The sequence below is a fragment of the Colletotrichum aenigma genome, assembly GCF_013390185.1.
Source record: "Colletotrichum aenigma strain Cg56 chromosome Unknown KSG_Cg56_contig08, whole genome shotgun sequence".
NCBI classification, from domain to species: domain Eukaryota; kingdom Fungi; phylum Ascomycota; class Sordariomycetes; order Glomerellales; family Glomerellaceae; genus Colletotrichum; species Colletotrichum aenigma.
Window position 1 is genome coordinate 2,486,903 of NW_023500914.1, and position 15,807 is coordinate 2,502,709.

General features: G+C 29.3%; 1 protein-coding gene across 1 annotated transcript; it reads left to right on the top strand.

Moving 5' to 3' along the window:
* Nucleotides 1-14,160: 14,160 nt before the first annotated feature.
* On the top strand, nucleotides 14,161-14,691 carry CGCA056_v012170 (uncharacterized protein; the record flags this gene model as incomplete). The annotated part of the gene is made up of 1 exon (XM_037327414.1): nucleotides 14,161-14,691. The coding sequence occupies one exon, from the start codon at nucleotides 14,161-14,163 to the stop codon at nucleotides 14,689-14,691; it is 531 nt and encodes a 176-aa protein (XP_037174272.1).
* Nucleotides 14,692-15,807: the final 1,116 nt, after the last annotated feature.

Below are 15,807 nucleotides of genomic sequence, written 5' to 3' on the forward strand. Positions count from 1 at the left end.
AATATACTTTATATAAAACCTAAAATTCCAAGTAATTAAACTATAAAAATGGACATAGTTAACCTAACTTTTTAAGTTATAAAATAAATAATATTTAATTTCTATATCTTTAAAATAATTAATAATATAGAAATTAATATTTATATTATTATTACTATTAGAGTTATAAATACTTTAAAAGCTAACTTATTTTTAAAACCCTTATTTTATAAAAAATATAAAATTATTATTAATTGTAACAAAAATATTAGTAGATTTTATTCTATATATAATATAATAAGTTTTATTTAATTTTATTAACTACATATAATAACCTATAGAGTAGATAATATATATATTATTATTATATCTCTTTAAATTAACGTTTTTATTATTACTTCTTATTTAGGCCTATTAAATAGACTAAGCTAGTAAGATAAAATATAATATTTTTAAATAGAATACAATAATATTATAAATCTAATAATAATAAATAATAACTAAAAGCTTATTTTAGTGTGAAATAATATATTTATTTTATTTATAATGCTAAAAGGTAAATAATTGAAGTATATTATTAAAATAAAAGTTAGAGAAATTATTAATCTAATTAAATATATAGATATCATTACTCTAATAAATAGCTACCTATTAGCTTATATTAGATTTTTAATTAAAAAGGTTTCTTAAGTTGTAATAAACTTCTATAAGTTTATATGGTTTTTTAACTAGTTAGCGATTTAAAGACTAAAGCTATTCATAACTATAAATAATCTATTATTATATAGAATCTCTAAACTTATTAATATCTTAATAATCTTTATATAATAATTTAAGGAAATTCTAAATAAATAAGTTATTTATTATAATAAGAGAATTATTTCTATACTAAATAAATAATAGATAAAAAATGAAACTTATCAATAAATAATAAAATTAAAAAGTTATCATAAAACCTTATTTATTAAGTATAAAAGATTTTAATTTTACTAAAAATATCTATAGTAAACTCTATATAGATAGTAAGATATTCTAAAGAAATAGCTTAATTCTAGTTACATATTTAATATTTATTATCTAGAGAACTATTAATAGTATAAAAAAAAGCTATACTGTTATAAATCTCTAACTATTTAACTATATTATAATTTTTAATATATATTTAATACCTAACTAAAATAATATTATAGTTACTTTTAGAAAAAAGAAATGTATAATTATTATAAATATTATTAATAGTTTCTATTAACTACTTATTTTTTTAAAATATTATAATAAAATAGTAATAATTAGTTTTTATAATATGAAGATCTTTAATATAATATTTATAAGCTTTAAGAACTCTTTAATATATATTTAGAGGTTTATAAATAGATTATTATGTAACTTCTCATATTTTATCTATATATATATTAATAATATTATAATATTTAGTAATAATAATAAAAACTATTTCAAATATATTAAAATTATGTTTAAAACCCTTAAAAATAACTAACTCTATATTTTAGTAAAAAGCTTTTTTATTAGATTTCAAAAAATTAGACTTTTTAGCTATATTGTAAATAATAATAAAGCTTAATATATTTATAACTAAATTATAATATTTTATAACTTTAAATGTTTATAGAATCTTTATAATTTTAAAAAATATCTTAAAATAGCTAAGTAGCTTTAATATAATATATTATAGTTTAATACTATAGCTAGTATTTTGTAGGAAAGAAAAAACCTATTTTAATATAAAACTTTGTACAAAAAAACTTCTTTTTATAAGATTTAATAAACTGGTTTATATATAAAAGGTCTAAAGAATAACTTTTAAATTTATAAACACTAAACATAAATCTTAAAACGCTTTTTAAAAAAACCTCTATTTTTAATTTATAAGATATTATTATAACTCTAATAAATCTTTTTTTAAGATTAATATTTATAAAAGAAGTTTTAGATTTATAATATGTTAATTAAATATATTATAAAATAAAACTGATATTCTAAAGTAAAATATTATATATAAATATATTTCATTTATATTCTTCTTATTTAGAATAATATCTCTATCTGAAAAGTATTATTTTATAATAGAAATAAACATTATTAGAGTTATCTAAATAATAAAGAAACTCTAAAACCTTATATCATCTAACTACTATTTAGTTTGTATCTTAATAAACTATATAATTATTAAAAACATCTTTTTATATATATCACTATAAACTATAGATCTAAATAAAACTAATTTAAAATTAGCTAGCATTATTAATTATTTCTTTTAGTTTAATTTAAATATTATTTATATCTTAGGGAAACTTAATATAGTATTTAATACTTTATTCTATTTACTAGTTTTATAGATATCTAGTAATTTTAATAAATTTAAAAATAAAAATATTCTTTTAAAGACCATCTATAGTAATAAAAACAACTTTAATAAGATTATAAATATTACTTTTTTTTAAGATAAATCCTAAGTCTTAAAAGCTTAAAGAAATGTTACTTTAGAAATCTCTAAAACATTTATTATTGAAATTATTAATAATTATAGAGATAATAGAAAATATAATAAGACTTTTGAATAATTTAACTAAATTAAGTTAACTTTAAGCTAATAGGAGCTATTAAGAGAAATAAATATAAAAACAAAAAGTAAAAAGATAATAATAATTATTAAAATATTACTAAATAATATTATAAAGTTATTTAGCTAAAGGATTTATTTTCTATTATTTTATAAATAATATAAAAAAGCTTCATATTTTATACTACTTAATATAAGTAATCGTTTACTTAATATATAATAATAATGATTATTTAAATATTAATAAATTAATAGCGAAACTTTAAACCTTTTAGTTTAATAATACATAATCTCTTATTAGATAATATATATTATATTATAGCTATTAAAAAAGATTAAATTAATTAAATAAAACTATTAAGCTTGTTTTAGCTTCTTCTAGTTATAGATATATTTTATAATATTATAATAATAAACTCTATTATAGGTATACAACAAATTAGCTTATGAAAAATAATAAAAATACTACCTAATTCTTCTAAACTAAATATATTAGTAATAATTATATATAAGGTTTCTCAACAAATATTATTACTTACTAGTAATAATATATATAGAGTCAAAGAATAAGCTAAAATGCTTCTTAGAAGTTTTTAAATTACTAACTAAAATGTCTCTTACTAGATTATTAGTAATAAGGATTTTAAGTTTATATTTACTATCTAAATAATAACTTTTAATATTTTATAAATAAAACTTCTTTTATTAATAATGTATTATTTTTAGATAGATAAATAAAGCGACTAAACAAACTAAATAGTTTAAATTATAATTTAATTTTATATTTTTAATTTCTTTAATATTTTATAAACTAAAATATAACTCTTTTTATAGTATAAGTTTAATAATATTTTTATTATAATGATTAGTCTTTTATTAAATAAAGTTATATTAAGATTTAAACTTTAAAATGTTTTTAATATTATTATATATAAAGATATTTTAAAAGTAAATATCTCTATTTTATAGTAAATATATGAAAAAGGACTTTTATTTCTAATTAATGTAGCTAATATTTTATATAAAAAGTATTATAATAAATGCTATATAAATATAAACTTCTACAAAAATAATAAAATTTAGATGGAGATTTTGTTAATTAGGGTAATCAAATAATAAATAGATATTCTAAAAAATAAGCCAATTTTATGTTAAATATATTATTAGGCCCCTAATGGATAAAATTAATATATTTAGCTACTAAAGAATATATCTAGTTCTATTAATTACTTAGCTATATAAGCTAAATTAAAGAGAAAACCTATTTTATTAAGAAATATTACTACTAAAGCTTATAGAAATAGATAGTAATAAAGAATAAAAACTAAACTATATTATTAGTAATAAGATCTTATATAAGAATTACTATTTATAAATAAAATATTCTATTTAATAAAAAGGATTTTCTATTAAAGATGATACCTAGTAAACTTATAAATTACTATTTATAAATATAGCTAATATTATTTATAATTACAAAATAAATGTCTTTAATATAATAGCTATTAAACTCTAAAAGGGTTATCTATTTAACTAGAAATTATTAGGTTACTATATTATGTTTAATAAATAATACTATTATTTAAAAAATAATAAGCTATTACTAACTTTAATATTAAAAGAGCTTTATTTTATTATTATATAATAAATATACTTTTTTATTATAATCTCTTATTCAATTTTAATATTCTAAAACATAATTTTTAAATTAATAGAAAAAGTAGAAATAAATCTTTTAAGCTATATTTTCTTTAAAAATAATATAAGACTCACTTTTAACTACTTATTTTCAAAATCTCTAATTAATATAACTTTATTACTTTTCTTTTTTTATTACTATTAATCTATACTTATATAATAACTTTTATAATCGTTTTATAAAAATAACTATAATCTTAAATTAATAATAATAACCTCTTTTTTATTTACTTCTTTATTAATAGCTATATTACTATTATATTTAACTCTTCTCTCAAACACTAACGCTTTTAAGCTAGCTAGAAAATTACTACTATTAACTCTAATAATCATAACCTTATTAAAAGTGCTACTATTAGCAAAGATATTAAGATAGCTAATAATACTATTAGCGATAAGTTTATTAAGTATTATTTTAGCTTAATTAGTATAATTAACTATAATATATCCCTAGAGGATATTAAATACCTCTATAGCTTAGATTACACCTTTATGCTTATTAATATTATCGCTTATAATAGTAACTATAAAGAATATGCTATTAGCTTCAAGCTTAATAAGCAGACTACTTAAACTATAAGCTCTATTAATAATAAAACTATTTATGATGCTACTACTAAAAAATATTAATAAGACTATTATTAACGCTATTAATATAGCTATTAAGCTTAATATTATTAAAAAGTTTTATAGATAATATTATAAAAAGTATAAAGCTATTAATAAATCTATGAAGAAAACTACTAAAAAGGCTATTAAAAAGGCTACTACTAAAGCTATTACTACTCTTAATAATAACTATAGTAATAAAAATAATAAAAATATTATTATTATAGGTATTATAGCTTCTAAAACCCCTATTAAGCTTAAAAAAGCTACTTTAAAAAAGAAAATAGCTATTATTATTTATAATATTAATAATAATAATAATAAGGCTAGCTATACCTTTTATATAAAGAAAAGGCTTATTACTACTAGAAAAGTCTTTTACTAATAGTTAATTAAAAAAGCAAAAGCTTATACTATTTTTATATTTACTTACTACTCTAATATAGTTTTTCTCTAAAAGATCAATTCTATTATTAAAACTATTAATAATATTAATAATACCTTATTTAATACCTTTATTTATAATATCCAAGATATATTTAAATATATCTTTTAAAAACCATAATAATATTAATAGCGTTATTACTAGAAATGAAAATAAAAACATTACTATTAATCCTAAAAAGCTATAGAGTAATTACTTCTTTAGCTATATTTATATTTTAACTTTATATTTATTGCCTCTTTTATTTATATTGATATTATTACTACTACTAACGCTTATATTTATTAAAACTTTATAAAAGCTTATAAATATATTAATATTATTATAACTAGTTTTAAAATAGCTATTCTACTCTATTTTATAAATATTAAGAAAACTATAAATAATATAATTATTACTAATAATAATACTATTATTATAGCTAAAAATATTAATATAGCTATTATTAATAAGCGTGTTTTTATATTATTAAATTTAAAACTAATATTATAACTAAATAAGCTTTAGTTAATAAGATTTATATTATTATAAATAAAATTGAATAAATTCAAATTACTACTCTTTACACTAAGATTACTCCTTTTTATACTTTTATAGTAAAGATATAGAAAACTAAAATAGAATACCTTATTATTATAGATATTAATACACCTCTTACTAAGTATAATTATATTTTATCTGTATTTAACTAATTAATAAGTTAATAAGAAAAATAATAAGATAATTATAAAAGAATATAATAAAAATAGAATAGAGAATAAAAAAGAGAACATATCTATATATAGTCTAAAAGAATAATTAAAATAACTATCTCTACAAAAGGGGTATATGTTATAAGCTTTTCTATTTAGGTTAGTTAGATATATAAATGATTACATATTTATAGAAACTCTTAATATATTAAATATAAGAGTTTAAACTTTATAAGTATAGGAGGATATCTTTCTTAGACTATAAAATATGAGACCTAAGGATTAATTATATTTATATTCCTATTATTATTATTCACCTTATTTATGCGCAATCTTAGTTACCCTTACTATAGCCTCTAGCTCGTAAGAAGACTATAATAGCAATAATATAAAAGTGTTTTTTAATAATATATATTAATATATCTATTTAGTAAATAAATAAAAATATAATCCTAACTTAAGTAAAGAGAATATTAAGCGTTCTAATTATTATAATAATAGTTAGTATAAATATTATTAGTAATACAAAAGTAGCTAGATAGAGGGATAATATAGCTAGCTTAAATTCTAAAATAGTTTTAATAATAGAAATAGAAAACTAATATAATATTACTAATAATTTATATTATAGCTATAAAGATATTTTAGATCTTTATAGTCTTAAAAGATCTAGAGAAAAAAAGTTATAATTAAAGTTAGTGATAAAGAAAAGCTTAATAAGGTTAGAGATAGCATTTGTAATAAGTTTAGAATAGTTATTTATAAAATACTTCTTGATATATTTCTAAGCAACTAATTATACTATATTAGCTATAATTCTATAGATAATATAAAGTAATAAATTTATATTTAAATATAGAAGTTATTTTATTATTATATCTACTACTATTACTAGCTGTAATAAAGTTATTAATACTAATTAGTAAGTATTATTAGCTATTAGAAAAACAATATAAAGATATAGAATATATTATTTATTATTATTAGCAATATTATATAGATTATTTAGATTAAAAGAGAAGTTTCTCTATTAAGCTAAATTATATAGTATTTTATTAATAATACTGCTATTAATATTTAGTAGGAGAAAAAATTAAATATAATTATAAGTATAAAATAAAACTCTTATTATACTATAGCTAGAGGATAATAGACTTTTATTCTATTATTATACATATTAAAAACCTCTAAATTAAGCTTTGTTTTAGCCTTTATAATTATGTTACGCTCTATTATATTATTTAATTAAAACTTTTTAAATTGCTTTATTTATTTTAGCTAAATAAGTTAGTTTATAGATTTTTAAATTTATTAAAAAGCTATTGTTTTACTTGTATAAAACGAATATCTCTATTTTTAATATTTCTAATTTTCTTTAGTAGAAGTTTAATTTGTTTATTAGTATTATTTAGCTTTAAAATAATGATATTAAATTTATCTAATTTATTTAGTAAGATTTTCTAGCTATAAGTGTAGATATCTAAAGTATTAAAATAAGTTTATCTAACTTTTGAAGCAAGTATTATTATTATTATATAATTTAATAGTATAAATAATAATATTGTTAATATTATTATTTTTACTATAAGTACTTTTAAGCTTAATGCTAGCTTAAAGCTTAATAGATTTATAAATCTATATAATATAGTTTTTATTTATAGCTAAATAGTTAAAAGTTCTATTAATATTATAGGTTAAGTTTTTATTATATTTAATATTTAAAACGTATAAAGTATTAATATATTTTAATAGGAAGTTAATAGGTTTATAACTACTATTAGTAGTAATATAGTAGATAAAGCTACTTTTTAGAAAAGTATTATAAATAGATTTATTAAGTGTAACTTTTTTATATAGTAGCTAAATAAAATATAATATCTTTAAGCTATAGTTTAATGCTTATTTATTTTAAAAGAAGATTAATAGCTAAAGAATAATATTATAGAGTAAGCTATGATTTCTAATATTAATAGCTTTATAAATAAATAAAAGCTTTTTAATATAATACATGAAATAATAATAGCTATAATATTTAATATTAATAGTATTATTAAGAAAAGCTTTTATGTTTTTATTAGTCTACTTATTTATAGAAAAAAGATCTTTTAGATATAGTTAAATATATTATTTAGCTAATTATTTATAATGACTTCTATGAGTTCTTTAACTTTATTAATAATGATAAGCTTTAATTAACTAATAAAGCTAGTTTTATAGAATTAGTTAATAATGTAAGCTAAGATATGTGTAATAAAGCTTTAGATAAAAACTAAAAAGGCTTAGTAATATTTAATATCTTTTTTATTAACATTTTTGTTTTTATAGAAGAATTTAATATTTAATAAAATAGTAGTAGATATCTATAGCTATATATTATTTTTATTAATATCAAAGAAGTTTTAGAATAATATCTTAATAATATTAAGTTTAATTTAAACAAAAACTAGGATTAAAAATATCTATTTGTTTTATTTCAAAATAGATTTAGCTTTAAGTTATAACTATTTAATGTTTTAAACAAATAATAATATTTTTTAGTTATTATAAATAAAAATAAAGTAGTTTTTGAATTTTATAAGTTTAAGTTAGTTATAAAATAGAGTTTTATATAGTTTATATATTTTAAAGATAGTATTTTTATTTTTCAAGATAATATTAAGCTAGAAATACAGACGTTTTTAGTATTTAATTTATTTAACTATAAGTAGATTAAGTAATGTTTTAGGTTAGAAAACCTTAGCTATAGGAGATAGTGTATATTATAAAGTATTATTAAGAGAGCGTTTATAGAGGATTAAATATAAAATAATTATATTAAACTTAAAATGCTACTTTATATTTATTTAATTTTAATAGAGAGAACTATTTAGTTTAAAGTAATAAATAAAAAGAGAGGTTAGAAAGTTTACAAAATAATCTTAGTTAACTAATAGATTATATACTTAATTAAAAAAGTTAAAATTATTATATATAAATATAGTATTTAGGTTATAAGCTACTTATTTAATATTTTATCTAGCTATTTTTAATATATTAATATTAAATATTAATTAAGCTATAAAACTATAATAAGCTGCATTTTAGAAGAGAGTTAATAATATAAAAAGAAATGCTATTTAAAAATACATATATCTAATAATTTATTAAAAACAAATATATAAGTTAAAAGTATATTTTTTTATAATAATTATAGTAAAGAAGTAAATTATACTTTTATTTCTCTTATTAGTAAACTAATTTTTAATATTAAATCTAGTTACTTATTAATTTATTAGAAGTTATAAAAATAATATTCTTAAGCTAAATAATTTCTTTTTAAATTTAGCTAAGCTAATATAAATATTTTATTAAGCTAAATAGTTTAGAATATTTAATAAATAATAGTTTAATTTTTTATAATATCTCTATATTTAGTAAAGTTAAATAGTTTAAAAGTATTAGCTTTAGATAGTTTTAAAAGTTTTTAATAAATATAAATTAAAAAGAATTCATTATGTTTAGTGAAATATTTATTCTATTTATAGAGGATATATCTTTTCTAAATAAAAGTAGTTTAAATAGATTTATTTTTAAAAATAGCTATAAAATATAAAATATAAGAAGGATTTTATATTTATATATATAAAACGTTTTTAATAATATAGCTAATAAGTTTATTAAAATAGTTTACTATTATCTAAAATCTATTAAATAGCTTATTAAACTTATTAATTATATCTTTAAAAAGGTTTTTCTTTAGCTTTTAATTAAAAGTTTTAAAAAAGCTTAAAGAGGTATATATATATAAAAAATAAAAGACATTTTTATTATTTTTATTAATAATTTAAAAATTTTAGGTTACTAAAAATAAAAAGAAGTTAAAAAGTAGTTTATTTATTTTTAAGTTTTTATGAAAGGTATTCAAATTAATCTTATTATTTATTATTTTAAAAGCTATAAAAACTTTTTCATAATAAAATTAATATAATTTATTAGCTTTAATTTTAGTAACTAATTTATAAAAATTATATATTTATAAATATTATAATAATTAAGTTATTAATATAATAATAGATTTTACTTATAAAAGTATTTATTTAGTTAGAGATATCTATATCTGTTACTTAAACCTCTATATAAGTAATATTTACTATTTAAAAAAAAAAGAATAGATTAGTAATTTAGATTTTTCTATTAGCTTATAAAGTAGGCTAAAGCTATATACTATATTAGGGCTATAGCACTCTTTTAGATATATACGCTAAAGCTATAAAACCTTAATACGCCCCTAAAGCCCGCAAGGGAGGTCTGAACCTGAGATAAGGTTGGACAGTTAGACACTTAACGCTGAGGGCGCTAACCATCTGTGGCGGTTGGACAGGCCAGGTACGTACTGGGTGCACTTGAACAGTCCAGTGCCTCTGGCCGCGGACGGTAGGTGCATCGTTGGCGTGTGCCAACCTGGGAAGCCGCGCCTTACCCGACCGCCGCCGCTCCTTTGAGACCCCCGTGGTCCCGCTTTAATGTGGAAGACCTCCCCGGGGGTCCGGGGCACTCATCGCCGGGACCAGGGGACACTGGAGGGCGCAGAGGTGGGCGGCACTAAAAGTGCTGGTCTCGCTTGGTCTTGGGATTCGTCTTTCCCACCATATCCTCCCTGCCGTGTCCTACCCTTCTCTCGTCACATATCAGAGGCCACTTCTCGTCAGTTCTTCTTTTTCCATGAGAAAAGTGAGAGTTGACCAAGTTTATCTCTCATTTGCGCTTTGTCTTCGCTTCTCCCAGAATTCCCACTTCACGCACCTGCGACTTGACTTGACTCGACTCAACAGGGACAACACGAAGCCATCCTCTTTCCCCGCTGCCAGGATTGAAGATGCCAGCCAGGGCCCAAGGCGTGCGTTTAGAGGTAAAGACTCAGATCTGATGCCCTCCCTTTCCCTTCTGTCGGATTTCCGTCCGTGCGCTGCGTCCCGTTGAAGTGGTCCCAAAAATCTTCTTTCTCTCGACCTTTGCCGCTTGTGGTTGAAGAGAGCAAGTAGACTTTGGGACGCTGAGTCGCACGCTACGACACCGGCGCGTACAGCGGACGAGGCACAGGGCCTTCCATGACTATTGACGGGATGGCCCCACGACACATCAGCAAACTTTCGCCTGCGCGGTTGTTCCCGTTACCAAAGCTTTGCGTCGCAAAGAGACGCCATTCCCGCCGCCAACGTCGACTTTTGTTCTCCTCGCCCGTTGGAATAGTAATCAACATGTTCGCTGCCGCAATATGCATATTCCGCAGTAACAGGAGGTTATCGTGTCAAGAGATCGATCACTTAATGCGCAACCCGATCATCGACCCAGATACATGGTAAGGCAATCATGGCACCTAGCGACACCGCGATAAACTCGCGCCTCGGCGATCGCGGAGATTCCCACATGTGCTGCACGTTGAGGCCGTGCTTTTGCTTGCCTGCTAAATCCCTCAGCCGCTGCCTTTCAGTTAAAATCTGGCCGTAGAAAGTCTTGTCCATGGGCCTCAGCTGAACCCGACCCCATCCCGTCGTCATTAGGTGGTTCCTATTCGTGACTATTGCCCTTCCGGGCTGAGGCACTAGATCTCCAGAATGTGATATATGACAGACGTGCAAATCGCCAGCCACCAATCACTGCCCACTGTCTGTGCCCTCACCCATTGTGTGTCAGCCCTTATCAGTCGCTTGGGCATTTCTCGAGCAAGACGCATCCTTGTTTGACGAAGAAAAAAAGTGTTTTGCTGCAGGTCGCCTGCCCAATCTCATTGCAACATGCGATCTTGTCGAATATCGCCTCTTGTTGACGATGAAGACATCCAAATTGTGAAAGGCTTCGAGTCCGGATGAGACAAGTCGGGCCAAGTTGGAACTTCTCATTCTCCGTAAACCAACACCTGTCTCCCATGCAATCCGATTGTGGCTTTCTTGTCTTGCAGCAATTATCGAATCCAGGTGCCCGAGTGTCGGGACGGAGCGCTCTTCAGTCATGTTTGTCGCAGTCTCCACAGTTGAAGTCCGACATCGTCGCATACTTTTCGCTGGGTGCTGCATTTCGCTAGTTCGCGACTCACTTTGGACGTCGCCAGCCCGATGGACATTGCAACAGATTGCCCCGTTGCTGTTATTCGGCCAACCATGTGACCCTGAGCTTTGGGCCGACCCGGAATTTTGATCATATTGCAGAAAGCTCGACTAATGCGCCCGCCGGCGGTCCAGGGCCCCGGCCGATTTGTGTTCGTGAGGTCGGTCTCGGTTTGGTTTCTCCTCTTCGTTGCGCTTATTCGACATAAGGTAAGAGAACTCAACAATCAGTCGAGCTCGACTTCGAAACGCCGTTTCCTTTTCGTCTAGGGAGAGACCAGATGTTCCTATGCAGGTACCAGGCAGATCGCAATGTCCCCAAGCATCGCTTAGACGACTGACAGTGCAATGCCGTTGCGATGACGTCGAACCCAAGGAAACGGCACGACGGCTGCTGTGCGACCAGACGCAAATGCCAAGCTCATCTAGAAGAAGCAGTCGCGATGGAATACCGGCAATGGCTGAAGTTGTCTGCTTGCACCTTGTGTAACTTGCGCGAATACCGCACAGGCCTGCAGAGACCCAGCAGCCAGGTGCAGCTCACCAAATCATCAGAAGCCATCGGCGATGCAGCGATCAAGATCTCCGGGCCTTCGATCTTTGCCGAGACAAGCAGGTGGTCCGGACTGGTCAGTTGGCCGAAGCTTTGCGTCTGATGGCTGGCTTGCTGTTTAGTTTCATGAATCGTGAAGTTTGATGCAGCGCGGCGTGGATGGCGTACGCGTGCTGGAGGTAAGGTAGCTGACAAGCGAGTTTTGATCTATCATTTTGCATGGTGGTTTTGCGCAGAAGTTTGCTGGTCAAGTGCCAAACGAACAATCTTGCACAGCCGGCGGGCCCATGTCATGCCATTCGCTAGATGCAGCCGTCAGAGGGGGGCGGGACAGGCCCCGGGGAAGACTTCCGCTGGCCAAGCTGGCATCTCATCTGCAAGTGATGTCGTCTGATGGGAACGACCGTTGCAAGGCCAACTGTCATCCCAACCTGGCACCAAGTACGTGATGAAGGCCGGGGTTGATGTCGGTTGTGGAGGGTGGTGATTGGGCGTTGGAGATTTGAAAACCCATGGGGGAGCAACGTGTGCCATTGCTTGACGAGGGATTTAGCGCAGCCATTAGCGCCGAGGGCTATCGCAATCGCAGACCGCCTTAATTGCTCGCATTTCAGCTGCAGACAAGAGGGAGCATGGCTTCTCGCGGATGCAATGTTGAGATTCCAGTCCAAGCCCTTGATGGTTTCGTGATGCTCGTCGTGGCTTGTCGGTCATCGCGGTCGCAGGGTTCGTGGCTGCGAGCCTTCTGAAGGTTGTGTGGTGTTGACAGTGGGCCAGCTTGCAGTTTGCAGACTGCATTTTGCATTTCGTCCGTAGTGAACCGTAGCATTCGGCCGGCATGATGCAAATTTGCATGCCTCCGCACATATACGACAGCCTGATGTAGGGGGGGGGGGGGGTTCTTGGAATTCAAAGCCGCCAGTTGGGCGCTCATCTCCTGCCTTCGTATCTATTCAAAGATCATTGCCAAAGCAGTCACGATGGAGTCATCGGAAACGAGGCAGGCCAAATCGAAAGGGACGGCGGGTAAGGCGGAGAATAAGGTACAGCACGTTCCTTTCCTCAATGTGCTGGACGGGAAAGATCTGACGATCCCTGTCGCAAGAAGTGGAGCGGAGTCTCCTCTGTGGACTCAGTTGATGCATAACCCGTTTCCGTTATTGCATATAACGCTCAAGATGATGGGGTCGGCTAATTTTAGGGGCGGGAACTTCCTTTCCCCGACTCCAGAGCGGAAGACCTAGCTTCCCACTGTCGAAGCACCCGCGCCAAAGCTAGCTCCGCTTTCCTTTGCCTGACCTTGCTTCACTTTGCGCAACACCTGAGCAGTGAGCCACCCGTCCAGTCCACACGAACACCTCCAGCACAAGTACTCCAGCAAACAGCCTGTGGTCAATTGAGTCGGGAAACACCGCCCTTGGCTTGGTAAGCCCCCTCCCGATCAGCCACTGTGGATGGTGTCTCTAACTGCTGAGGCAATCAAGGCTCAAGAACCGATGCTTGCGCAACACTCCTCAGCCATGGCTCCCATCGACAACGAGTCGCCGGACTCTCGCCTCACGAGGCCACAAGCTCAGCCAACATCCTCCGCTTTCTCCTCGAGAGCTGCGAAACAACTGGGCCTGTTCTTTGCTGGCGCCAGCTTCCTGTTGTTTTCGTCTGTGATCACGCGACGAGCCGTTGCAAGGAAGACAATGGCCGCCTACCCCAAGTTCTACTCGCCGAGCCATGCTGCGGCAGGCAAGCAGGGCAACCCTGAGGGCTCCTTGATCGCCCTGGAGGCGCTAAACCTGGCGACTCTTAACGTCGTCAGCTTCGGCATGATGATGACTGGAGGTGCCGCCTGGGCGTTCGACATTAGTTCCGTGGAGGACTTGAGGGCGATGGCTCGTAGGAGTATCCATGGAGCCGCTGGCCAGACAGACGAAGCTGCCGAGAGAGAATTTGAAGAATGGGCCGCTAGAGTTCTCACCAAACTTGGAAAGACGCCCCAGGATGAAGCAGCAAACAAGAACGAGTCTGACTCCAAGCCAGGCAAGGAGGGACGATGAGGTGGCAACCCAACATCTACCTAGACTCAAGATACCCCCCTCTCGCGGACGCGACGGATCTTAGCCAAGCCTCGGAATAGGCGCCGTCAGATCGTCCTTGACGCGATGTACAAAATGAAAATGGCGTATTCCGCTCTTTAAGACAAATCTCAGTACGGTCCGATTCAAATGGTATCACCACGCCCGAGTCTATCATCACCCTTCGTTGCCAGAGGAGGTCATTGGTCTCTATGCAGAGCGAGACCGGAGTGGCTTGGTATCAAGACGATGAAGCCACCAAAATCGGCTCCTTTGGAATCGGTTTCAGTCTGTGGCGGCGATGAGGGTCCCTGTCGCCCTGCCTCTGCCTCTGCCTCTGCCGAGGCCACCGAGGCAGAGAATACCGTGCACCGGTTCTGCATCGCGGGATACCTGGCGTCATACGACGATCATTATTCTGTCTTACATCTGCCTCGGGAACCCGATTTGCGGGTCGGCGCATGCTCATGCTCGATAAGTTCATCAGAAAGTAGCCAGTAGGCTCATGTCCCCCCCTCGGCGGGGTCCCCGTCGACCAACTAGTGGCTGACGAGGTCTCGCAGGCGTCCGGCTACTCCACGCCCGCGCGGGCAGAATAGCGGTCCGGCGTGTTCGATAACCAATGGCATGTTTCGCCCTATCACTTCTCAGAATTTTTCTTTCGTTGTTCGTGCTCATTGCTTTTCAAACGACTCTCTGTCTGTGTATCCAGTGTACGAATATGCACCGAACCTGCCATACTTCGCCCGGCTACTCTGCCGCGGCAAAGACTTTCCTAAGGCTGCTCGGCGTCAATGGCGTCAAATAAGTCCAGCGGTTGACGCAGATGACGCCCTTTCTTTCCCGAGACGTTTGACTTGGAGCTCTTGCTTATGTCCACCGTCAATCGTGGATCAAGAGACCAACAACTTGAGAAGTGACTGATTGTACGAGATGGCTGAGATCCGTATCCCGAGCCTTGGGGCTGGGTACAGCAACAGTGTGCTAAGTCGAACCAGCTTCGCCCACATACTCGTTCCCAGCACACATGTGCACACTTCACAGCAAGTAGACAAGACGAGTCTTCTTTGGGGGTGGAGAAAGGGTCCGAGACAGCCA